The sequence below is a fragment of the Lynx rufus genome, unplaced genomic scaffold, assembly GCF_022079265.1.
Source record: "Lynx rufus isolate CCGP_SWC_20201006 ecotype Redwood Valley unplaced genomic scaffold, mLynRuf1.p SCAF_3, whole genome shotgun sequence".
Lineage (NCBI taxonomy): Eukaryota > Metazoa > Chordata > Mammalia > Carnivora > Felidae > Lynx > Lynx rufus.
In genome coordinates, this window is record NW_025814845.1 from 71949507 (window position 1) to 71976726 (window position 27220).

The window sequence follows — 27220 nt, forward strand, 5'->3', positions numbered from 1 at the left end:
TTTAAAAATCTTCATCATTTATATACCCCCAATCATTATAATATAAATTCCATTAATGTACATATTAGTAAGTTGAATTGTTTGGTTTGTATTGATGGGGTTTGAATATTCAACTACATTTCTGTTAATTATGCAGCTCTTTAGGGGTGCTTGGGTGGCTCAGTTGGCTCAGGTCATGATCTCATGGCTTGTGAGTTTGAGCCCAGCATCAGGCTCTGTGCTGACAGCTCAGAACCTGGAGCTTGCTTCAGATTCTGTGTCTTCCTCTCTCTCTGACTCCTCCTCTACTTGTGGTCTGTCTCTCTCAAAAATAAATAAACATTAAAAAAATTTTTAAAAAATCATGCAGCTCTTTATTTACTTAGAATTCTTTGTAGTCTAGGTGTATATAGTAAAAACTGATGCCAGTAGTTGGATAAGGTATTCCAATTTTGTCTTTAATTTTGCAAGTGATTTAGATACAATAAAAATATTTATTTAAATTTTATATTGATCTAAGCAGAGGGATAAGTTCATTTGAAAATCCTTATATCCAGTCCATAATTTAGCAAACAAGACAAACTAAAGAAATGAACCAATTCTATTATGTCTGAATTCTCATGGCAATTATTTTTCTGATTTGCACCCTAATGATATTTACTTGTTCTCTACATTTTAGATGCAGTTAATATTGACATGTGTTTGATAATTATGAATATATTTATTGTATGACTATATGTTTTTATAAGAGCATATGTCAATATTATATGTTTTAAACTAATCCTTCAAGTAGGATATAGGACTATGTATATCTTTATAGATCACAATAGATATTGAAGCACTAAAGATAATTGCTCTGATGATAAACCACTTCTAAACTTGTTATGTCCATATCTTAATGTTGGTGAAATGTTTGTTCTTCTTTGAATGATGTAATACTATTTTTATTTTAATCATTAAAATACAATTCTTTCCATCACATAAAGCAATATAAATTTAATGTTTCAAATAGATAGGAAGTTATCATTTTATGAAGAAGAAAAAGGTGCCCTGCACTTGCTTCTCGTGTGCGACTTATGAGGTTTTATTTCTTTGTATTTAAATACAAAGTACATTAATATGGAAATGATTCAGGAAGTGAAATTATTTTGCTTCCCAACCAGCTCCAATATGATACTTTCAACACATTGAAATATAAAAATTATTTAACTTAACTATAGATTTCTCATGAAGTCAGAAAATTCTCTAACTTCTATACTATACTGTTCTAGTCAACAAGTTCAGAGTTCGAGACAGTGTGTTACTTGCCTAGTACCTGACATACAGAAGTTTTCAATAAATATTAATTGAATTAAATTATTAATGTATGTGCTAAGTGCTATGGGAGCTTCAAAGGGTGAATAATACACCATGTTTACTTTCAACATGATGTAAATAAGACTAATATTATAAGCTACATGGGAAAAATTAATGCTAGTAATTTTTTAAAGTTTTTATTTAAATTCTATTTAGTTGGGGTCTAGTAGGTTAAGTGTCAGACTGTTGATTTTGGCTCAGGTCATGATCTCTCCACTTGTGAGATCAAGTCCTGTGTGAAATTCTCTCCCTCTCTCTCTGACCCCCCCCCATTCTTTCCCTTAAAATAAATAAATATTAAAAATGCCAGTTAACATACAGTGTAATATTAATTTCAAGTGAACAATATAGTTATTTAGCACTTCTATACAACACCCAGTGCTCATCACAAGTGCACTCCTTAATCCCCATCCTAATGTTAGTAATTTTTTAGCTTACAGAAATTGTTAAGCACATGAAGATGAATCTTCAAAGGAATGGAACATTAATTGGACCTTGGTGGAAATGTAAATAGGAAACACATGTGGTTCAATTTGCAACTGTGGGAAAGAAAGGAAATGTCAAGCAACATTTGAAAGGTTACACTTTATTTTACCATATTCAAAGGGCATAGGGGAGGGTCATTTGTGTGTGAAAGGAATTATGGATAGGGAAAGTAGTTTATCAGGGATGAATAGTCCTCATTTTAAAGGAAAGTGAATTATCGCCCAAAGAGATCAGTTAACTAGTTTGAGATTCCATAGAACTTAGAAAAAATGGGAGTGTAACTGGGAAGTTTTAGGGAAGCCAGTCTAGACTTCTTTTTCAAAACTATAAATATGTCCAAACATCTAGTAAAATGCTAGTAGCCTTAAGCAAACAAACGACAGTTCTTGGTATTTGAGAGGATTTCCTTTAATAGCTACCAAGAACCCCTTCCCACTGCACACACACTCAGTAGCTCACTCACATCACTTGAAGGGAAGCTTGGAGAAACTTTTGTTCTTCAGGCAAGCATATTTAAATCTTGGTTCTGCAACTTTTTGTATCATGGTTTTAGGCCAGTTATTTAATTCTTCTAACCCTCAGGCTTTTCATGTGTAAGACAATGCATGCCATTATGACTGTTAGGATCCATTAGAAAATGTTTTCTCACAATGAATTCATGGCAGAGTGGTCAGAATGATTTTCCTAAAATGTATATTTAAGCATGTCAGGCTCCAATGACGTAAACGTTCCTCACTTGCCTGAAAGGTATTAACAGATGACCCAGACTGCTAATCTGTTGTGATGCCCTCACCTGTCTCCCCTGCTCAAACCATTCTAGCCTTCTGTCTGCCCTAACATACTAGATCACACCCACCTTCGATGATTTGCATATATTATTTCTTCTGTTAGGAATGCTTTCCCTCTGGGGTTTTCATATGGCTGCTTATTATTCATGACTCAGCCCTAATGACACCTTTAGAAGGGCCTTCCCTGCCTGCCTTATGTAAAGTAGCTGCCTCCCATAACAAGTGAATATTATATTAGTATTTTTTTAAATAACATTTATCAGTAGCTCAAATTATCTTATGTATTTGCTAATATATTTACTGTCTAGATTAGGAAACTTTTCTCTCCTGTTGTTCAAGATTTAGTGCACCTGGTAAACCTTCAATAAATATTGTTAAATGAGGAAATAAATAAATTTTTGTTACCAGAATGATGAGTCCAATATGGAAAATTTGGGGATAAGTAGAAGAAGATAACCAATAAGTCTTTATCTCAGACAACACATACAGTATTTCCATATATATTGTATTTGTGAATAACTAGTTTGTTATTAAAAAGTAAACATTGATATAAAAAAAAAAAAACAAAACTCAGGGGTGCCTGGGTGGCTCAGTCAGTTAAGCATCCGACTTTGGCTCAGGTCATGATCTCAGGGCTCATGGGTTCGAGCCCCACGTTCGGCTGGGTGCTGACAGCTCAGAGCCTGGAACCTGCTTCTGATTCTGTGTCTCCCTCTCTCTCTACCCCTCCCCTACTCCTGGTCTGTCTCTGCCTCTCTTTCTCAAATAAATGAACAGTAAAAAAAGAATAAAAACAACTCACTTTGATATTTTTCCACCTGCAGATATGGCTCTAGAATCTAAGAAAACATTATATGACATGTTTCTTTTTTTATTTAGGCTTAGCCGTTTAAGACAAAATTAGTTCACTAGCCACGCCCTGTCTATGGAAACATAGTATATGTGTGATGAAGAATTGAGCCTTTCCCAAAAAGAAGTGTGGCTTTTGCCCTTAGCTTATTAGGGACAGCCTATATCATACTTCATTGTATTATATTTACTTAGAGTGGGGAGCTGGCCACACCAGATCTTAAATGGGACTGAACATATCTGGCATATCATATGAAGCTGGCCATGCTAGAAAGACTTATCAAATAATTTAGAAATTTCAGGTCATTTGATACCAGATAACCTGGGGGATAGATCAACCATGTAGTCAGTCAATTAATTATACCTATATAATGAAGTCCAGTTAACTCTGGACACTGAAGCTTGAGTGAGTTTCTCTTGTTAGCAATACTTGCTGTGCATTGTGACGTATCGATACTGGGGGAGTAATACTTCATGTGTATGAGGGAAGCTTTGCATTTGGAACCCTCCCAGACTCTGCACACCTCTTCCTTTGCCTGATTTTAGGCCCGGACTCTTTCCCTGTTACAAATCCTAATTGTGAACGTACCTTTAAGTGAATTCTGTGAGGCTTTCCAGTGAATTATTGTACTTGAGGGTGTTTTGGAAACATTCCAAACTTTCTGTTGCTGTCAGAAGTAAGAGCAGCTTTGGGGAATGTGCCCATAGACTTTGCAGTTTGTTTGATTCTCTATAGTATATGATCGTGGGAAAGAAGCTCACAGTTGTCTTATAGATTTTAACATTTGAAATTGTGTGGAATTACAGAGAATAACTATTCTAATCATCTCATGGAAGGGCATCAAAGAGGTTATGATTTGCTTCAGTTCACAGAGCTAGTTTGGTGCCTGGATCAGGGTTCAGAATCAGGTTTATTGACCCCAGTAATTTGGATTTCCCACTGTACTGTGTTATTTGGCACAAGTTTGATACAAGTATCATTGGATATCTTTGATTCCTGTTTCATAAATAAAATTATTATAATTCTTAATTTATGAAACAGTAATATATTTATCAATTTTATAGTATCTTACATACGTATAAAGATAAACCTAGAATAAAACCTAAGACTTAAATTACAGAAAAACTATCTATATCTAAAATTACCTAATTTTTCTCTGGAACAGTTATCCTCATCTGGAATGTATTTATTTTGTTCTGTGGTTAACATTGTGGTCAGTGGTTTAACAAATTTACGTATTAGATTTTCTTTGGCAAATTCTAATTCAGCATATTAGAATAGTGGAGTGATGGGAATCTCCTACAATTTTCAGAACCACTGATAATGGTAAAAAAATATGTATTTTCAGTGAGACTAAAATGACAGCTTAAAAAAAAAGCTCACACCTTAAAAATTCTAAAACAACTAAACTAGTGTAGGCCTGGTAATTAAGAGTCCTTAAGCATTCCTCTGTATTATACATGAATGCTTTTTCTGGATAACATATTTTCCTTAAAACAACTAATGGTTTTGTTTTTTTTAAAACTATGTAGCACAAAGAATGAGGCAGTCCTGTGTGTTTTTCTCCAGCAGGAAGTACAATGAGTACTTCATATTATTTCCTTGGGAAAAGGACTCTGCTTAGTGTGGGTACAGTTTGTGAGTTTGTGTTTCACGAGAACCAGTACATATTGCACATAAAGGGAGTTTTTTTAGAGAAAGGTTTTTAAACTTTCCTATCAGTAAAATTCCTGTCAGAAACATTTTTAGTACATATTAAAAGTAGTGTTTTAAAAAATGCCTGTGATATAATAAAGTATAAATATGTTACCTTGTATTTGTTCTTCAGGCGTTTGGAGCAAGAGGATATATTCCGTGCAATGAAAGAAATGCAAATGGCATTTTCATAAAAGAACAAATGTGATTGGTTGTAGTAAGTTTGCAGGAAGCAATTTTGGAGAGGTAGATAGAGATCATATTATGGGGTTTCGAATGATAATAATTAGTATTTATTCTATAGACACATACCATTGATATCTTTTTCTGTGTTAGATAAGGAGAGAATATATAAAAATGAATACTTTCATAAGGATAATCTCAGAGAAGTGTGTAGTGAAAATTGAAGAATTGTAATGGTCCTTGGCAAAAAGTTAACAGGGACACCAATTACAAGATAATATGGTACACTTCATGACTTTGAAATGCTCAATTCCCTCATTACACAAATAAGAATGAAGGCTAGAAATAATTATCTCTGTCTATAATATATTTTTATAAATATTAGAATTTCAGGGGCACCTGGGTGGCTCAGTTGGTTAAGCCTCTAAATTTGGGTTTCAGCTGGGGTCATGATCTCGTGGCTCGTCAGTTCGAGCCCGCATCAGGCTCCATGATGACAGTGTGGAGCCTACTTGGGATTCTCTCTCTCCCTCTTTCTCTGCCCCTCACCATGCTCACTCTGTCTCTCAAAATAAATAAACTCAAAAAATTATTTTTAGATATTAGGATTTCAAGCATTCTAATTATTAGAGCATTCTCTTTCACGTTACCATGTTCATCTCTAGTCAGTTACACATGGTATAATTGGAGTATTTTATACTACATTTATACTACAAGCATACAAATGTTGCTTTCGTTGGAGATAAGACTACTTGATCAACACTATTTGTGTTACTTTATTGATAATGGAACAAACTGATATAGTCAGGTTTAGAATCTAGGAGATGGCATCTGTGACATTGGGTCTAATTTGTCATGAAAACAGAACCCCAAAAGATACTATTTTTCCCTTCTTATTTTAAATGATGCTAAGGAAAAATATGCACCTTAACTTTAAATTTTTATTTTTCAATTGAGTACAGTTGAGATACAATGTTACATTCATTTCAGGTGTAAAATATAGTGATTCAACTTATCTATATATTATGCTGTTCTTACCACAAGTGTAGCTACTCTCTCTCACAGTACAACACTATCAAAGTACTACTGCTTATGTTCCCTATGCTGTGCCTTTTATTCCTGTGACTTACTCATTCCACAACTGGAAGCCTGTGTCTCTCACTCCTCTTCACTCATTTTGCCCATCACCTCACCCCTCCTTCCCTCTGGTGACCATTAGTTTGTTATTTGTAAAAACGCCCATTTTAAAACTTAACAGCAATTATTATGTTTTAATTTTGAGTTATGAAGTTTGCTAATTATGTAATATATCTACACTTTCAAGTTTCCTATTTTATTCCTTAATAATGAAATTAACTTTATTTCCTTGCATAGATTAAAATTTTGTGTGAATTCAGATATTGCCTTAAGATTCATAAAATCTATGGTTACATGAATCTGTATAGATGTTAAATTTCCTAAAAATATTGAAATATGAAATATTTTAGCATATTTGTTTTATTTAGTACTTATATCATTGTTATATTAATATAAAGGGAAAAATTAGCAACTCTGGGCAGAACTTTAAGAATCTCATTTTGCTGGGCCACCTGGGTAGCTCAGTCAGTTGAGCATCAGACTCTTGATTTCAGCTCAGGTCATGATTGCAGGGTGGTGCAAGCCCTGAGTTGGGCTCTGCACTGAGCGTGAAGCCTGCCTGAGATATTCTCTCTCTCTCTCTCTCTCCCTCCCTCCCTCCCTCCCTCCCTCTCCCCCTTTGCCCCTTCTCTGCTCTGAAAAATAAAAGAATCTCATTTTGTTAAATATTTCATATTTAAATACAAAAAACATGTTAATCAAAATACAATATTATTCTTTGCACATATGTATAATGACAATATATATATTTTAATGAATTCATAAGATCACTATTCGTATTTGCAAAATGTATGTCTTTGGACTTATGGGAAGTCTTATGAATAAGTGTTGATAGAATTAAGACATTTTTGAAAATATTTATTAAAAATATATTTTGAACTACATAAATTCATACAGTAAATCTATACCTAACAAAGAGCAAGCTGTGTTTAGAAATATTTCACAGCTGCTATGTTGAAAGGTGAAGGTAATTCTATCATAATGATTGAGTGTGCTTTCTTTACCCAATCAGAAAAATCAAAATCAAATAACTATCCTCAGATCAGTAGTTATAAAATATTATTGTGTTAATTTCTCTTTCGAAAAAATAGTGGAATCATATTGTTGAAAAAAATATGCCTGTATTAGTGTATTTTCTTTTCATTTTCATTGCATATATAGATGTGCATATATAAGTGCTTAACTCATAAAATTATGAGTACCCATCTTATTTTGATGCCTGTTTTTGATGATGTGTGTACCTCACCACTTTTACACTTCTCATTTTTTATAATATGTGTGATTTATCTTTTGGGGATAATATGAATTATTTAAAGACACCTGCCAAGTTAGTGGCTCTAATCATTTTTGCTGAATAAATGCAAATATAATTAATTGTAAGGCAAATCTCAAAATGTGTTATTAGGTTCACACAGAGAAGTTTGAGTCCTTCTACAATTGTTACATTGTACATTTTTGATAATAAAATAATATTTTCCTTTTGGTTAATATTGGGAAACTTCTATGATTAGAATATTGGAGAATTATATGTATATTCTAGACACGCTGCTTATAATGGAAGATGATTAAAAGAAGAATGCAGACCAGATTAACAATGCCTTTTTAATTTGCATAGTTATCTCTTCACTTTTAGATCAAGTAATGATCAGAGCAGTTCTATGTCAATTACATATTTTGTAAACAGCTATGAAAGTCCAGTCCAGGGTGCCATATCTTGCATCTTGCAACTTTAGAGAAGTTAAGCCTATTTGGATAATCCTTTGACTAAAATACAGCAGTATAAACATGCAATTAATGACATCTTCATAATGCCACAATTAAAGAATGTGTTAATAATTTAATAATCTCCTTTGATGGAATTCTTTCTTCTTAAAGCAGTGCTTCCTTGTGTAGTGACATATCTCAGCTTTATTTTTAGCAGGATCATAATTATTATCTTTATTGCCATAAAGAAATGCTAAAGGGTTATTTTGGAGTGTGTTTAATGGATTGGTTTCATATTAATGTATGATCACAGCTTGTTTTTTCAACTTAGTAACTTTGAAAATTCAATTTTAGTATTTCAGCCAATAGCAACAAGGCTCTAGAGAATTGCTTCACACTAACCAAACACAGGAGATTGATGTAGTAAAAAAAAAAAAAACAAAAACTACTTTATTTATTTAAAAAAATGGTATTCTTTACTAGAAGACAGTTATCTGTAAGGTCTATGAGGAAAGAAACTATGCTCTGTTTGGTTCCTTGTTATATCCCTAGGGGTTAGAAGATTAATTTTTGAATTACTTCCTTAAAAATTTTTTAGTTTACTTTTAATGGGTCAAAGTCATTTGGCAGATTACCCGAGTAATCAGTGCTATTGATCGATTTTTAAATGTCTATTTAGAGAATACCTAGTAATAATTGTGCTTGATTTAATATCCAGTTTATTAATATTGTGAATTTAGTAAATAATTAGTATTTTATTGCAATTAAACAATCAATTCTTTTCAAACTACCCACATGAATCTTACATACCAATAAAATAGAATATGGATTAGGGGCGCCTGGGTGGCGCAGTCGGTTAAGCATCCGACTTCAGCCAGGTCACGATCTCGCGGTCCGTGAGTTCGAGCCCCGCGTCGGGCTCCGGGCTGATGGCTCGGAGCCTGGAGCCTGTTTCCGATTCTGTGTCTCCCTCTCTCTCTGCCCCTCCCCCGTTCATGCTCTGTCTCTCTCCCAAAAATAAATAAACATTGAAAAAAAAATTAAAAAAAATAAATAAATAAAAAAAAATAGAATATGGATTAAATTACATTTTCCATGGCCTTTTAACACTGGTTTAAATTTTATATAATTCTTCCTGATGAGTTATTAAAATACCAAATCTAACATGACAATTTATCTTTTTTTAAAAAAAGCTCCGACGCGGGGCTTGAACTCACACACAGACTGTGAGATCATGACCTGAGCTAAAGTTGGACGCTTAACCAACTGAGCCACCCAGGGGCCCCAAACATGACAATTTATCTTAAATGCTTTAGCCACTTTAAAAAAAAAATACACACACACACACACACACACACACACACACACACACATATTACAATAATCCCAAAGCCTGTCATATGCTTATCTTTAAACTGGTTACTAGTGTGCTAATACTAGGGATATCTTTTTTTCTTCTTTTACGTTGCTGATGTGGAAATTTTCCTATTTCCCTAGGATTTCAAAGATATTTGAGACTATTTCAAAGATATCGGAAGCTTTCCTAAGATTCAGTAACCATGCTAGAATTAGAAGAAAAAGAAAGTTATCTCTTAGATTTACAAATTCTGGGTTTTTTATTAGAAAATTTTTTGTCTAGTCATTGCATTGGAATTTGCTGTATATTCAGAGATGGTTCAAATAAGGATATTAGCCATCAGGTTGGACTTTCTTTTTACAATTAAAATCTACTTGCTATATGCCCTTATGCCTTTATTTAGAGTTCAAGCCTAGTTTTTAATTTTGTGCAATATTGGTGTTTCCTCACAAAATGATTTGTTTTTTAAGTCCAAACTGCTTGTGCTACAAAACAATTTCCCTGTTATTATGATATATAGGTCTGGTGTATGAATGTTATTAAAAACTCATGCACTTTCATTAGTATATCTTCATTATGTAGAGCTACCTGACTTTTTATCTTTTAGGAGATGCGAGACTATTTCTGCTTAGTTACCACTTCTATTTATTCCACTAATTTATCGCATGTTTCAAACACACAGTTCTGCTCTGTTAGATGTGGGGTATGATCACTAGTGTTAATTAACTGCTGGACTTCTTTTCCACTTGGTTATTATGTGTGACCATAAGTGGTGATCAACCTTTTCTGTTTCTGGTACAGAATTTTGATGTTACTACTTTGATGTTTGCAGGTCTTTCCTTTCACTAATGGAAAGAAATACATGTCTTATTATAAACATACATATAATCAGAAAAACAAAATACCTGCATATTAACTATTTATTGAAGACAATAGAAATTAAAGATACTTTTCTCTGTGTGTGCTTTTTGTGTATATTATGAGCAACTTTTTAAAAAAATGTTTCAAGTGTCTCTCTATATATAATTTTTATATTTTATAAAAAATTTATATTTATATTATATATGTATATAAATATTATATATATATTTAATTTAACTTCAAGTTAGTTAATATACAGTGTAGTCTTGAATTCAGGAGTAGAACCCAGTGGTTTATCTCTTACATATGACACCCAGTGCTCATCCTAAACGTGCCCTCCTGAATGCTCATCACCCATTTAACCCATCCCCCCACCCACCTCCCTGTAGCATTCTGCAGTTTGTTCTCTGTATTTAAGAGTCTCATATGGTTTGCCTCCCTCTCCGTTTTTATCTTTTATTTATTTATTTATTTATTTATTTATTTATTTATTTATTTATTTCTGGTCGGGTTTTAATTTAAATTCCAGTTAGTTAACATATAGTGTAATACTAGTTTCAGTAGTGGAATTTAGTGATTCATCACTTACTTAAAATTTAACCCAGTATGAGTGCCTCTTTATGCCCCTCATATCAACATTTCTGTTTAAGTATTATGAACTCTTAACCTTCAACAGACTCCAGCTGTTTAATTGAGCCACATGTATATATTTTCATGTTCATATGTCAGAGATTAGCCAGGGAGAAGCCATTTAGATTGCTTTCCTGAGCCTTTCAAAACTGCCTCTGACTTTTTTTTTTTTAGATGAAACTTGTTTTCTGGCAACAAAAGAATGAAACAGAATTATTCTATATTTTTCTTTCCTTTTTTTCCCCTTTCCTTAATACCTAAGGAGCCCTGGTTCTTTGTTGGTGGATACTGAGCAGTGAGTATCCGGTTTGCCTGTAAGTGCTGGCTGGGGCCAAAAGTATTGCTGCTGTGGTTGGTCTCTTTTAAGGAGAAATCAGGAAAACATATTATTTTTAGGTTTATGAATTCACATTGATTTTCTTCTCAAACATATCATGTTGCTGCATTTTCTCTTCTTTGATTATGAGATTTTACCAGCTTCAAAGACTCCACTACATTAACAGGAGTGCTTTGTAAGCAAGATATCAATGCAAGGCTATTTAGAATTAGGAAATTTAAGAGCAATTCATCTAGATCGGTGGCAAATAGACCCATCCTAGTCCAAATGTCAAGGGTCACTTACAAAATGTGAATAAAATTGAAACAATGCAGTTAGGTATTCCATATTTTATTTGTTCAGTTTCTTGGTGTTACTTTCTTAAATTAAATGTAGGACAGGGTTTTTAAATATTTCCTTGTGGGGGTGCCTGTGTGGCTCAGTTTGTTAAGCATCCAACTTTGGCTCAGGTCATGATCTCATGGTTCCTTAGTTCGAGCCCAGAATCAGGCTCTGTACTGACAGCTCAGAGTCTGGAACCTGCTTCAGATTCTGTGTGTGTGTCTCTCTCTGCCCCTACCCTGCTCGCACTGTCTCTCTCTCTTTCTCTCAAAAATAAAACATTTAAAAATTTTTAAAAACATTTTCTTGTTAAAAAAAAAACAAAACCAGAAACAAAAAAACACTTCTTTAAAAAATTTATTTGTCAAACTTTTGATGGATGTATTAACTTTCAAAGTTTAATTTTTTTAATGTTTATTTTTTTTTCAACGTTTTTTTTTTTTTTTAATTTATTTTTGGGACAGAGAGAGACAGAGTATGAACGGGGGAGGGGCAGAGAGAGAGGGAGACACAGAATCGGAAACAGGCTCCAGGCTCCGAGCCATCAGCCCAGAGCCTGACGCGGGGCTCGAACTCACGGACCGCGAGATCGTGACCTGGCTAAAGTCGGACGCTTAACCGACTGCGCCACCCAGGCGCCCCTTTAATGTTTATTTTTGAGAGAGAGATTGAGAGAGAGAGAGAGGGAGAGACAAAGCACGAGTGGAGGAGGGGCAGAGAGGGAGACACAGAATCTGAAGCAGACTCCAGGCTCCAAGCTGGCAGCACAGAGCCTGACACGGGGATCGAACTCACAGACAGTGAGATCATAACCTGAGCTGAAGACAGACACTTAACTGACTGAGCCATCCAGGCACTCCTCAAAATTCAAAAGTTAAAATTCAACCTTGAAAAGATCACGTATGCCTTTGGACCTCTGGAATTCCTAGAACCAGGAGCCAGAATACCTGCTACTATGACATTTTTTAAAAATTTTCAAGTAGACTTAGAGTGGTCATAGCTATATAATGAAACCCAAAGCCTCTGTGATGACATCATTTTGCTACTTGCGATATCTATCACCAAACAGAAACTTTTCTCATTTGTACAGTAAAATTGTCGGTAAGTTTGGTTATGATGTCCCATCTTCGATCATCCACCAAAGACAGGAGTTTGACTCATGTAAACACCTGGTACCTTCTTCTGGTACCCTAGCTATGTGGGTTGGGCAGTGCAGTTCCAAGTAGAAGAGGGAAATGCTGTGCAAACCATAGAACCCTACTGTTACGCCAGTCCTTACTGGGTGTAACAACAACAAAAATGTGACAGTCATCTATAAGGCACTCATTTCTTTCTTTTCTTTCTTTGTTCCAACTTTCATTGTTTTCTAAATGTTGTTGGCAGTATTAGTTTGCTGGGCCTGCCATAACAAAATACCACAGAGGTGGTGTTTTTAGGTGGCTTAAACAATAGAAAATTACTTTCTTACCATCTCTGTAGGATGAAAATCCAAGATCACAGTGTAGGCAGATTTGTTTTCTCCTGAATTCTCTCTCCTTGGCCTACAGATGGTTCCCTCTTGTGTCCTCACATGATTGTCCTTCTGTTTGTGTTGCCTGAGTCCTAATATTCTCTTCTTATAAGAGCACTAGTCATATTGGATTAGGGCCCATCCATGCAACCTGATTTAACTATAATTTTTTCTTTAAGGGTTCTGTGTCCAAACACGTCACATTGTAAGATACTGGGTCTTAGTACTACAGCATATGAATTTTGGATAGAAACAAGACTATAATATTATTCAATGAAATTCAAAATATAAGACTAAAATTATTTAGACTAATTTGAAGCTAGTAAAGCACTACATTTTCACTATGAAACAATTTTTTTTTTTTTTTACAAAATTACTCTGGACTCACACATTAAGATTCCTTCATTTAGATAGTGCTTAATAGACATTAATACTAGTGTCTTTACCAAATCTCCCTTTCTTATCCACATTCAACTTGACTTATGCTTCTTTTGTTGTTTTAGTACTCTCTTTTGTATTTTTTGAGGAAGACAGCTTATCTTTTGTTGCCTGTATCTTATATCATCTTTTGATGCTATATAAATAAGTAACTTATTCTCAGTAGACTATTCCTGCCACAGTATATCATAAAACTACCAGTAAACAGTTGATTATCTTATAGTTTAAATTACTAGTTACCTTGTAATTAATACAGATAAAATAGAATTCAACAGTGCAATGAATAATGAGTTTTTATAACTTTCATTTGTGGAGAGAAGCAGTTGTATTTGGGGATATTTATCACTTTTGAAACTTTATTGTGCTCTATTCACAGATAACACATGATTCTAAAGTTTAATGATGTTTAATTCTTTTTTTTTTTTTTTACAGTGAGAGTAATTTATTTAAAAGCCAGAGTGTCCTTACTTTCAATCCCCAGAACTAAGGTGTTCAGTGTTCATTTGACAATATCACTGGGCTTTCCTTAATGTGTATTTAGTTCTTTAAACTTAAATTACGGTATCATTCAAATTAGTAGAAAAAGTTGTCTAAGATGTGGTGTCATTTACTACATGTAGCATCGTGTACATTTGTACAAAAGTATAAAACATACTTTTTAAAAATTTCAATCTAATTTTTAATACTGCTTTTTCTTAATATAGTTACTACTCATCTGTATACGTACTTCCCTCAAGAATTCCTAACTCTGCATATCACTGTTTCCCCTCAAAACTTCTCTATATACCCTTCTGTTTTCCCTCTGAGAGGAGAAAAGAAAAGAAACATCTAATCTAGCTCTAATGTTTATAGCATTATGAAAGTCAATAATTAATTTTTAATCTTATTGACATTTATTTCTTCTGTTCATCTCTCCCAATCTTAAGCAAATGATTAGGAAATGGTAACTGGATCTTCACTTCCAAGTATGGTCTAAATTAATATCTCCCGGTTGGCACTGTATACAAATTTGTTTGAGAAACAGTTCATTAAATGTATCAGAAGAATGTCATTCAGATTTGAAAGATAAATATAAAAAAAATAATCTTAAGTTTCAGTTTACAAACTTCTATACATTTGAAAAGCCTTTATATTCTCTTTAGGAGTTTTAGTGAGAGTTAAGATTTTTATAATAATGTTTGGAATTTTTTATTGGGCTGATAATGTTAAAGCCTATGGGATAGTCAAATGATTTCTGGGATTCAGCTAAAACTTTTCATTTCTATTTTTTTTTTTTCTTCATGGCATCTGTATGTGGGTATTTCCTCAATTTTTCAGTGTTTTGGTCTCTAACTATTGATTTTGCTCTTTCTTCAGGATGTTTTGAATAATTTGGGATCTTGTGAACTGGATGAAGATGATCTAATGCTTGATCTGGAATTTTTAGAGGAACAGAATCTTCATCCTTCAGGTGAGTGCTAAATGCACCATAACATACAATTTTGATCCTACTCACTTAGCTTTCATTGATAAACTTCATATTATTTAGGATGCACTCAGTCTTTTCCATCTCCAGTTTTGTATATTATATGTGCAAGTCACATGCTAGGTACCATAGACACATGATTCTGGTGATCTTAAAATCTGTTATGAAATATAAATCCAGTGGGAAGATAATTATAAAATAAGAAAAAACCTATTAAGACATTTCAAAGAAGGAAATTATAATTTAACACATAATGGAAAAGTTAATATTTTCTCTTTCTGAAGGAAAAAAAAACAATTATAATCCCATTTTTCATTTATTTTATATAATCAAATGGAAGTTTTGCAGATCAAGGTTTACTCTTCAAAATCTTAGCCACTTCAGTAATAATTGCATAGGTTAATGTTTTTTTTTAAATTTTTTTAATGTTTATTTATTTTTGAGACAGAGAGAGACAGAGCATGAATGGGTGAGGGTCAGAGAGAGAGGGAGACACAGAATCCGAAACACGCTCCAGGCTCTGAGTGGTCAGCACAGAGCCTGATGCGGGGCTCGAACTCACGGACCCCGAGATCATGACCTGAGCTGAAGTCGGACGCCCAACCGACTGAGACACCCAGGCGCCCCTGCATAGGTTAATGTTGATACAATAAAGTTGACCTCAAAATTAATAACTGCCAATAGCAGCCACAAACATACACTAATAAACACATAAATACACAGAATTGTAGTATGAGATAAATTCATGTTGAATGAATTAAGAAGGGAGCCCATTATATTTGTAATACTTTAAGTTTATATCAAAGCATAAATTGCCATGTCTTCAAATACAAAAATTAATCCTGTTGAAGTAAGTTATAAGAATTAATTGTATATTCAAATTTAGATATTTGAGTACAAAGACCAGCTCTTACTTAATTTTGTAATATTGCTTTTAACACCTTTAATGTAGTCATTTTCAAATTAAAGTAGAAATAACATTAAACTGAAACTTTAAAATCTTAGTCTTACTGCATACATTTGAGAAAATCAACAGATTGGATTTCAGTGTCCTTATTTTTAACTTTTTGGAATTAGACATAATGTCTAAGATTATAATTTTTTTTGTTTATGCACTATTTTTATATTATAGATAATACATTAAAAATTATCAAAAGAAGGCAATGCTTATATTTTAAATTTTACAATGTTTATATTTCATTACTCTGTATTATAGGCTAATATCAAAAGAAGCTACTTAAAAATTTTTTCTGTTTGAATATGAATTTAGAATAATCATTTTTTAAAACAGTCTTCCAGCAGTTGATTTGACAGATACTCTTTTAAAAAAATGCAGATTTTTCTCACTTTTATACAGATACAATACACAATTTTGTCATTTATGTGTATGTATCTTAAAAGAATTACATACAGTGAAAATGTACACCCTCTTGGAGGGAAATTTGTCAGTATTTAGCAAAACTATATATGCATTTGCTTTTAGATTCAACTATCCAACTTCTAGAAATTTAATCCTAAAACACTGAAACATATAGAGTAATGTATGCAAACAACTCTTTGTTACAAAATATTTGTAATAAATATTCTTCAATAGGACATTTGTTAAATATACAGTGGTATACTAAGCAGTCATTTAAAGAATAATGAAAATGTCTGTATGTGCATGGCATGGCTGTCAGGATATGTTGTTAATGAGAATTTTGTAGTGTTAGATTAGACTGGTAATACCTAAATTCACTGATCACTAACATCCCTGAAAGTGAACAACTAAACATTTTGTCTCTCTTAATGCAATGCCTGGAGAAGTACATAGTAACACCACTCCTGCCCACAAGTATTTCATTCTACTCAATTCTTTCTAATAAATTGTGATTTTATAGGAAATATTGGGATGGGGGTGGGGGACAGTGAATGTTAAATAGCATGATGAAATTGCCAGCAACCAAATATGAGAAGTGAGGAATTCTACAGGATAATGGTCTGGTTTTTTAAACAAATAAAGTGCATGATAAAAATGGGAGAGGTGTTGTAGCTTTAAAGAGGCAAATGCAGGGGCGCCTGGGTGGCTCAATCTGTTAAGTGTCTGACTCTTGATTTCTGCTCAGATCATGGTCTTGCAGTTTGTGAGTTTGTCCCCAAATGCAGCTCTGTGCTGATGGTGTGGAGCTTGCTTAGGATTCTCTCTCTCCTTCCTTCCTTCTCTCTGCCCCTTTCCTGCTTGTGCTCACTCTTTCTCAAAATAGATAAATAAACTTAAAAAAAAAAAACAAAAACAGGCCATGTGACATCTTTGTTGGCACATTTCTTGAAAAACTTAAAACACTATAAAAGTATATTTCTTGGTCAATCAGAGAAATTTGAGAAATGAATAAATTATTACAGAAATATTTTTTTATTTTGTTGGGTATTGAACATTTTTGTTTTGTTTTATTTTTTAAAGAAAACTTTAGAGAGATGCATGTGGTTGAGACAACATGATATCTGGGGTATACTTTGCCAACATGCATGGATGGAAGAGGGAATAGATAAAACAAAGTTGAAAAGTTGTTGAAAATTATCAAAGCAGAGCAGTAGGTGTTTGAGGTGAAAAGTTCATGTATTAATTATAATATTTTCTCTGTGTTTTGCATTTTTAAAGATTTTCAAAATAAAAAATAAAACTAATAATTAAAAAGAATAATAGATAATGTAGTGATCTTAGTTATGTTTGGTAGGCAATTGTGATAAAGAGCTAAGTGTGACTTAGCTCAATTTATTTGCTTGGGAACAAAAACAAACGTTATTTTTGTAATTAATAAGTTTTTTAATGTTTTTATTTATTTTTGAGAGAGAGAGAGAGAGAGCATGTACTAGTGAGGGGCAGAGAGAGGGGAAGGAGAGAGAGAATCCCAAGCAAGCTCTGCACTGTCAGCACAGAGCCTGATACGGGCTGGAACCCATGAACCATGAAATCATGACCTAAGCTGAAATCAAGAGCCAGACTCTTAACCGAATGAGCCACCCAGCATCCCAAAAGTTTAGTTTTTTTTTATTTTCAGAGAAAGGGAGGTGAGGAAGGGGAGAGAGAGAGGGAGAGAGAAAGAATCTCGAGCAGGCTCCACATAGACAGTGTCGTGCTCAAACTGAAGAAACCGTGAGATCATGACTTGAGATGAAATCAGGGGTTGGACACTTAACCGACAGAGCCATATAGGCGCTCCTAGAAACAAATATTTTTAAATCTAAATTTCTTGTTTTATAAAGTAATGAGTGTTATGTACTTTATTGTAAATAAAAGAATGATATGTTAAAAACCGTAAATGTCCTGAGTCTACTTCAGGATGTAGATAACTTGGTTAAAGCCAATACTAGAGTACCCTTTGAATCAATGGAGTCAACCACCTTTTTATAAAGTAAATGATGTCATTTTGCATACTTGAAGTACAATTCTGATAAATGAAATACTCCTTAGAGTAACTTGGGTGTGTTGAATGTTATTTACTAAAATATTTTTTGAAAATCTATTTCACTTTGGATGTCATATTGTAGGGTTTGAAAAAAGTCACAACTATCTGTTTATGCACATTAGCTCAGAATGAATTTCTGCTTGAATAGGTGATACAATTTATTTTTTTAAGCAACATAATTAAAGGTCTTCTCAGCATATAAGAAGCTCATTGATAACTGATATTGATAAAAAGCTCATTAATGCTAATCATTTTTAAATGATTATTTAAATAAAAGTTATTTTTAAAAGTCTGGAAACTAAAATAATGATACCTTTAAATTCTGTTATTTACATTAGTGAAGATCATTGGAGGGTTTAAAAAAATTTGTTAGCGTAAAACATTTCAATTTTTGGCTCTAGAGTCCTATTAAAGCAAAGATTTATAGCAATTTATAGTACAGGTTAATATAATGGCCAAGATGATTTTTGTAAAACCCCAGAGAAATATTTTTATTTTGAAAATATTCAGTCAAATATTTTTAGTAATTTTCATGTGTGACATTTATAAATTTTATTCAACTTAACATATAATTATTAATGGTTAAATTTGCAAAGACTAGAGAAATCCTCATAAATAGAAAGTGCAGAATTTCTGCTGTCCCTTTTACTACAGTAATTTGTATATAGTAGATGCTCAATTGCTATCTATTAATGTGATTTTATTTAATACAGCCAGAAATCTTTGGCCATGCATATAGTGAGTAAAAAAGGATTAAAAAATACAAACAAAAATTAGTAAAGCTCTATCATTTTATTTTTTTCTACAGAAAATCAAACACTTTAATTAGGAAATCTATTTACCACACAGAGTTTGAAACTCTGAAATAAAAAAAATTCCTTGCACTGTTTTTTTCAACATGTATATATTGGACAGTGCTCACATTAAGTGATTTAACGTGCAAAGAGACATTCTAATGTCAGTAGAATGCATAATGAGTGTACACAGTTAATATTCATATAATATTAATCATTGTTAGTTGATGTATTACTTGTAGTATTAGGGATATGAACTAAAGTATATCAACCAGGCAATTAAAATAATCAGAACAGCACAAACAAACCAGAAAAAAAAAAAACAACAACAACAATTTTAGTTGTGTGGTTCAAAGTTTTGTTATAGAAATGTCCATGTACTTGCATGGTTAGATGTGTCTGTATATTTCATCATGTTATTGAATTTTGTGCTTATGACTGTACCTGCGTTGATAAAGATGGCTATTTATTAGTAGTCATAATAATTTTGGAGATCTTTTCATATGCTTTTTATTTCATTCTTTGCTATCTGTATTTTCATCTAAAAGTGAATTGTAAATTTACACTTAGGTTTTAAAAAGTGTGTTTTGACCAGTGCAGTGGAAAATTTGGAAAAGTTTCACAAATTCTTTAAATATATTAATGTATATATGGAGTCCTAAATTAACACATTCCCTTCCTAAAGGGAGAGGTAGTATAGATAGTAGTACACATGAAGTATGTGTTTTATAGTGCAGTAAGTGGATATTATTAATGAAAGTAAGAAAGGACAGTTTCAATGAAGGAAAGGTATATGAATTCAAAGTGAATTCTCAAAAGGAGACTTGCCTTGAGGAAAAAAAAATCAACTGTTCTGAATAATTTACTTTGATCTTGGCATTATCTAATTTTATCTTTCTAAATTCTAATATAAAAGCTAAACTTTCAGATTAAAAAGCCTATGGATAAGCCTTCCAGATGTTTTTAATCATATTTTCTTGAATTAATGCTTAAATTACTTTTCTGGAAAATATTTTTAATAAATAATTAATATGTTTCATGTTTCAAATACAGGATTATCAATTTGTTTAATGCTAGGCATTCATTTCCCCATGGTAAAATATTATATTGATTGTTTTTTTACTTAATAAATTATTTATAGTGCAAACATGACCAGACACAGTTTTGATTAAAAAATATGCTGACATTTATATCTTAATTAAAAGATAATTTTGTGACTGTTTTCACTTTTTATATTTCTTCTCACTCTCTTATTCATTGGTATGATGATGGTTTTGCCTCAAATCAAATCATGAAAGATTTTAGCAGTGATATTGATTAGATATACCTCAACAGTCTTTTGGGGGGAAAAAAAGTACCAACAAAATTTACTAGCATTTAATGTCTCTAAGACTCAAATTAATGACCTTAAAACTTTCCTTACAGTGAAACATGTTATGAACTGTACAGTCTGTCAAAGGAAAAATACCAGCAATATATTTTTGCCTAATATTTCTTTATATGGTTTTACCTGTTTGTGTGGAGGATTTTTTTCTACACATGGAAGCATCTTGCAAAGTAATCATTTGAGGAAAATAGAATAATGATAAAAGATGATATGAACAATAAGATGAAGCTACATGTGAGGGTGGCACACAAAATGTATACTAGTATCACCATAGTGAATAGAAAATGTTACTTAGAATGCTTTACTAGCATATGTGAAGAAAGAAATACAACCAGTTGCATAATTAAAACTTTGTACCATCATTTATTCAGTCAACCAGTCAATGCATTTTATTAACTGAAGGAATTTTTGTTACTAAAGAACTGAAAGACATTTTGCTCACGTGTCTTCATAAGATATAAATGATCGATATCAGAACAATTTCCTCAGCAACTCCTTTTAGTACAAGCTAGTGGCATCACCCTGCCAATTCAGTAGGAGCAGTTCTAAATGGTGACACATCAGTGTAACAAAAACTAGGAATTTTATGAGGATCTTGCCTAACCTAGAGACAAAATTCAGTTCCTTGTACATAGTTAACATTCCTCGGGCAGTTTTAACATTGGAAATAGTTGAGGTAAAGGTTGTCAAGCATTTTTCCTCATCTTACTTTAAAGTAATTACAATAAAGCCCAATAGAATATCTATTGTGAAGCAGTGTTACTTCCTGGTGAGTCCTCCAAAATGAACAGCTTGCCAAGTGTTACCCTTATGTGACTAAATAAAGTAACTTTTCTACAAATTGTTATCACAAAGCCAGTTAAATACTGGATACCGCATAGTGTTTGATGAAGTAAGAGTAAGAGTTTGAGTTTTGTTTTCAGAACATTTAATCTGTAGCTGTTCTTTTCCACAGTAAACTAGAATAAAGTCACATTTCTATTTAGACTATTAGTAGTATTATCTTCAAATAATAATGGGGAAAATGCACCTGACTAATTTGACAGTGAAGCATCATAAGTAAGTAAGTAAGTTAAAGTTAAAACACATTTTGGTGTTACCTGTTGGGCACGTACTCATGACAATGCTGTTTTCCAATTCATTTCTTGGCTACTATGAGTTGTCTGTATGTCAGTTTTAGCAAGTAGTAGCTGGAAGTCTAAGTTAATGGAAAGGAAAACTGAATGCCTATAATGAGCTATGCTTTTTTTTTTTCCCCTAAGCTGTCTCAAGTTAATGTTCACAATAACTCTCTGAGAGGAAATTGCATCTTAAAGTCCCATTTGAATTAAAGAAATGACAAATTAATATCAAAAGAGAGCAGGCACTTTGGAGACAAGACATATCCAAGTTAGCATTCCAGCTGTACCGTAGTGACCTTGGGCAAGTGGCTGAATTTTCCTAAGCAAAGTTTTTTTCATTGGTAAAATGACAATAAAGCTATCTCAAAATATCATCCTACCTAAATGGGAGACATATTTATATATATAGTGCCCTTCCAGTCATCTAGAATAAAATAGAAGCCCAGTTCGTTCTCTTGACTACTTAAATTCCTTATCATAGAGTTTATTGAATCATTGGTTATTTTTTATAGTCCTTAGTTTCTTAATGCTTCATCATGATTATATGTTTTTTTAAAATTTGCTTTCTGATTTTAATTTTTTTATCTAAATTCTGTGTAACATTTTAAGTGATGTTTTGTATTATTTAAAATAATTAAGGTACCTTGCTTATGACAGGTGGTACATTTCTTTGTGTTAAAACCAGTGCATTTAAATGCATGGAAACATTTTTCCCCCCAGGTATTAGTCATGTGTCCAAAATACCACAACATATTTAAAATAGTAATTCTAGAGAAATAATAAATTTACTGTATTAAATAATTTAAAACTTACTAATCAAAATCATTAATGTTCAGAGAGGAAGTCCTTAGGTTCTACTTTGTCTTAAGTTTGATCTTTATAATTTGCAGATGATTTACCCAATTGAAAATATATTTTACTTATTTATCACTGTTTGATAAAACAATGCAATAGTCATTTGGATAATTGAATGAAAAAAAATTATGTTGTTTTGTTAGTTATTTTGGACCTTATACATAAAAACACCTAGGGCAGTATCTCTTGGTATATGTCCAGATGTAAGTGGAGAAGTAATGGCCCAATGATATCAATTAGGAATTAATTAGGTAGTCGCTAAATAATTTTGAGTTTGATGAACAAGCAATATAAAATTCTGCTGTGAGTTAGGAACTCCTCCTGTGCCTATTAATTAAGGAGGTAATTTTTGTTATTAATTTTTAATGGATAATAGCACAGCAGAGCTGAGATGAAACCCTAGTGGCTTTGCTCATATGAATAGTAATGTACAAATTGCAACAACATCCACATAGGGAAAACTATAAAAATTAACTATAAGTTTTTACAAGCTTTGATATGTCTGGGTCAGGAAAAGTGTGCGTGAATTATCTTCAATATGATTATATAAAGCTTAGAAACATGTGATACTTAATTTTGGAAGTATTACACAGTAGCTACAAATCTGGATTAATAGGAACCCAATCTTGCCAATTTTGGTGATTTTTTTTTCCAGTCTCTATTAGCGAAAGATCTCAACCACATTTTTAAGTATAGTATTTCTCACATTTTATGTATAGAATGCCGCAACACATGCAATTAATTTTGTGGCTACCATACTTCAAACTTATGCAATTACAGCATTAAATAAAATAATAAAGGAATAATAAATACCAGTTATGGAGTCTTTGTGCCAATTCAGTGAGGAAAATAATTCTTTCACATTTAAGAAAATTGCAGCTTTGAGTAATAAAATACCACAGACAGTAGATGTCTCAACTGGATCCAAAGTTTTTCTGGCTCTGCAGCTCCGTGTTAATAATTATGATTCTTTTGACTAATAGAAATTCATATGCAGTTTTAAAATCACAAATATACAGAAGCTTTTGTTTTAAACTGGCTCACTTTTTCCTTTTTTCTTGTTTGAACATTCCAAAAAAATAATTTGATTTGAGATTTTTTTTTCATTTCCTTCCCATTGTACAGTTTATCACTCTTTACTGAGAAGAGAAAAAAATATTGAGATATAATTCATGTACCCTTCAGTTAACCCATTTAAGTTATACAATTCAGTGGTTTTCAATATATTTGCAGAGTTGTGCCTATATCATCACAATATAAGTTTAGAACATTTTTGTCATGCCAAAAAAGAAGCTGTATCCATTAGCAGGGACTCATCATTCACCACACTTCCAACTCCAGGCCTTCACTAAGCCACTTTCTGTCTTTAAAGATTTGCCTCTTCTGGACATATCAATAGAATCATACAATATTGCTGTTTTGTGATGGGCTTTCTTTCCTAAGCATAATGTTTTCAAGGTTTATTCATGTTGTAGCATATATATAAGTACTCCATTCCTTCTTTATGATCAATTAACATTCCGTGATATGGATAGATCACATTTTTCTACAATGTAAATATTTAATATGTAAATATTAACACACCACTGCACAAGCAATGGGCCAAATAAATCAAATGAAAAATCAAAATATGTCTCAAAACACAAGTAAAAGTAAACATAATATTCCAAAACTTATGGGATGTAGCAAAGCAGATGTTAGAGTGAAATTTATGCTGTAAATGCTTGTATTAAGAAAAAAAAATTAAATAAACAACTTAACATTATACCACAAGGAACTAGAAAAGAAGAAACTTATCTGAAATTTAGAAAAAGAATGAAATAAAGAAAAATCAGAAATAAATAAAATAGACACTAGAGTAAGCAATAACATAACATTGAAAGTAATGTCCGGTTTTGAAAAAGAAAAAAATAACAAAATTGACAATGCTTTAACTAGATTAACTATGGGAAAAAAAAAAGACTCATAAACCAAAATGAGAAGTGGAAGAAAAAAAAGTACAACAGATAACCACAGAAATACATAGTGAGATAACAGATTACTATAAACAATTATATACCAACAAATCAGATGAGTTAGAAAAGACCCCAGATAATTCCTAAAAACACACTAGTTACCAAGATTCAATCATGAATCTTGAATCCAAGAAATAGGAAATCTTCTTAGACCAATAACAAGAATGAAAGTTAAATTAGGGATGAAAAATCTCCCAGCACAGAAAATCCCAAGACCAAATGGTTTCATTGGTGAATTCTACCAAATACTAAACAAATAATAATTACTGAGAATCTTTATCAAAATTGTATAAATATTGGAATAGAGGGAACCCATTCAAAATCATTCCATGAGGCCAGTATTACCCTGATACCAAAGCAGAATAAAAACAATATAAGAACAAAAAGTCTGGTTTCTCCAATATTATTGCTGCTCTATCTTTTGACATCCATTTTGTGAGAAAGGTTTCTCCACCCTCTCTCTTTCAATCTGCAGGTATCTTTATGTCTGAAGTGAGCCCCTTGTAGGTAGTATATAGATGTGTCTTGTTTTTTATTTTATTTTTTAATTCATTCTGACACCCTGTCTTTTTTGATTGGAGTGTTTAGTCCATTTACATTCAAAGTAATTATTGATAGATATGTATTTATTGCCATTTAATTGCTTATTTTGTCATTGTTTCTGAAGATTATCTTCGATCCTTTTCTTTGTCACTTTTGGTTTCCCTTGCACTCAGAGTCCCCTTTAATTATTTCTTGTAAGGCTGGATTAGTGGTCATAAACTCCTTTAATTTTTTGTTTGTATGGGAAACTTTATCTTGCCTTCTATTCTGAATGATAGTCTTGCTGGATAGAGTATTCTTGGCTGTCGAGTTTTCATTTTAAGCACTTTGAATATATCATGTCACTCCCTATTGGCTTACCAAGTTTCTGTTGAGAAATCTACAGCTAGCCTGTGGGTTTTTCCCTGTAAGTTAAGGACTTGTTTTGTCTTTCCTGCTTTTAATATTTTTTTTTATCACTATATTTTGCAAATATAATTACAATATGTCTTGGTGTTGGCCTGCTGTTGTTGATTTTGATGGTAGTTCTCCATGCCTCCTGGATCTGGATATCTGTTTCCTTCCTCAGATTAAGGATATTTTCAGCTATTATTTCTCCAAATAATTTTTCTGCTTCCTTTCTTCTCTTCGTCTTCTTCTGGGACTCACATTTGATGGAGTCACTGAGTTCCCTAAGTCTGTTCTCCTATTGCATAATTTTTAATTCTCTCTTTTGTTCAGTTTCATTATTTTCCATTATTTTGTCTTCCAGGTCACAAATTTATTCCTCTGCTTCTTCCAGCCTGTTGTTCATTGCATCAGGCATGTTTCTAATCTCATTTATTGTACTTTTCATCTCTGATTATTTTTTAATTCTTTTATCTCTGTTGTAAGGATCTCAGTGCTGTGTTCTAGTATTTTCTCAAGTCCAGTGAGTATCCTTATGATTGTTGCTTTAAATTCTCCATCAGGCATATCACTTTTATCTGTTTTGCTTAGATCTCTGGCTGTGGCCTTCTTCTCTCATTTGAGATAAATTCCTCTGTCCTGGCATTTTTTTCCAAGTCTCTGCCGCCTTTTCTGTGTTAGAAAAGCCTGTTATGTTTCCCACTCCTGAGAATAAGGACTTTATGAAGAAGCAGTCATATAGTGCCCAGGGCCTGGGCTTCAGGGAGTATCTCTGGTGTGTGCTGCCTGTGCTCTCCTGTTGTGTTTTGGCTGCTCTATCCTTCAGGCTAGTTGCCTGTAGAGGCTCTCCTTGCCTGCTATGGGCAGTTTGTGGTTCCTGGCCTGAATGTGTCTAGTTTAACTAGGTGTGCCCTGGTCTGCTTATAAAGTGAGACCTGACACCAACTCCACCAGAACTCAGGCCTTGCAGTACTCTATGATCAGGAGACATGATGTGCACAGAAACCTCTGTGAAAGTGAAAATAGTAATACTTTCTAGAGAGTTGTTAGGATTAAAAGTGATAATCCTTTTAATCCTAACAACTCTCTAGAAAGTATTACTATTTTCACTTCATAGATGAAGCAATGGAGACCCAGAAGAGCACTGTTTTTGATCCAAGGTCACAGAACTAGTAAGTGACAGAACTCGGGTTTAAATGATACTGTTGTGACTTGATGTCCACCCTCTCTTTTCACTTTACAAAGGTCTCAATGATGTTTAGTTTTTAGAAACAAGTTATAATGGAGGTGTGAAATGTTCTTTCAAAACACACTGTTGGGTAATACTGTAGTGAGGGTACAATTTTGACATTAGTTGTCATTTAATGGATTTCATCTGCTGGTGCTATTTGTCTTTTTATTTCTGCTTTAGAGATTGGAGTACCTGTTTTCTGCTTGGTGACCATTAGATGGCAATCTTGTTCTGATAATGATGATAGTAATCCTATCATACATTTGTATTCAGCTTTACAGTTTACACGGTATTTCAAATATGTTATCTCATCAAATTATCACAATAACACTCTGAAATAGGTG

The 27220-nt window shown here is 32.8% G+C and overlaps 1 protein-coding gene across 2 annotated transcripts in view; it reads left to right on the forward strand.

The window, feature by feature from the left end:
• CCSER1 (coiled-coil serine rich protein 1) overlaps positions 1 to 27220 on the forward strand; it is an 854890-nt gene that overhangs the window by 221407 nt on the left and 606263 nt on the right. For both annotated transcript variants that reach the window (XM_047091177.1, XM_047091178.1), the window contains exon 4: positions 14989 to 15082. In XM_047091177.1, the coding sequence (XP_046947133.1) occupies positions 14989 to 15082 (94 nt within the window). The remainder of the gene's footprint in view (positions 1 to 14988; positions 15083 to 27220) is intronic.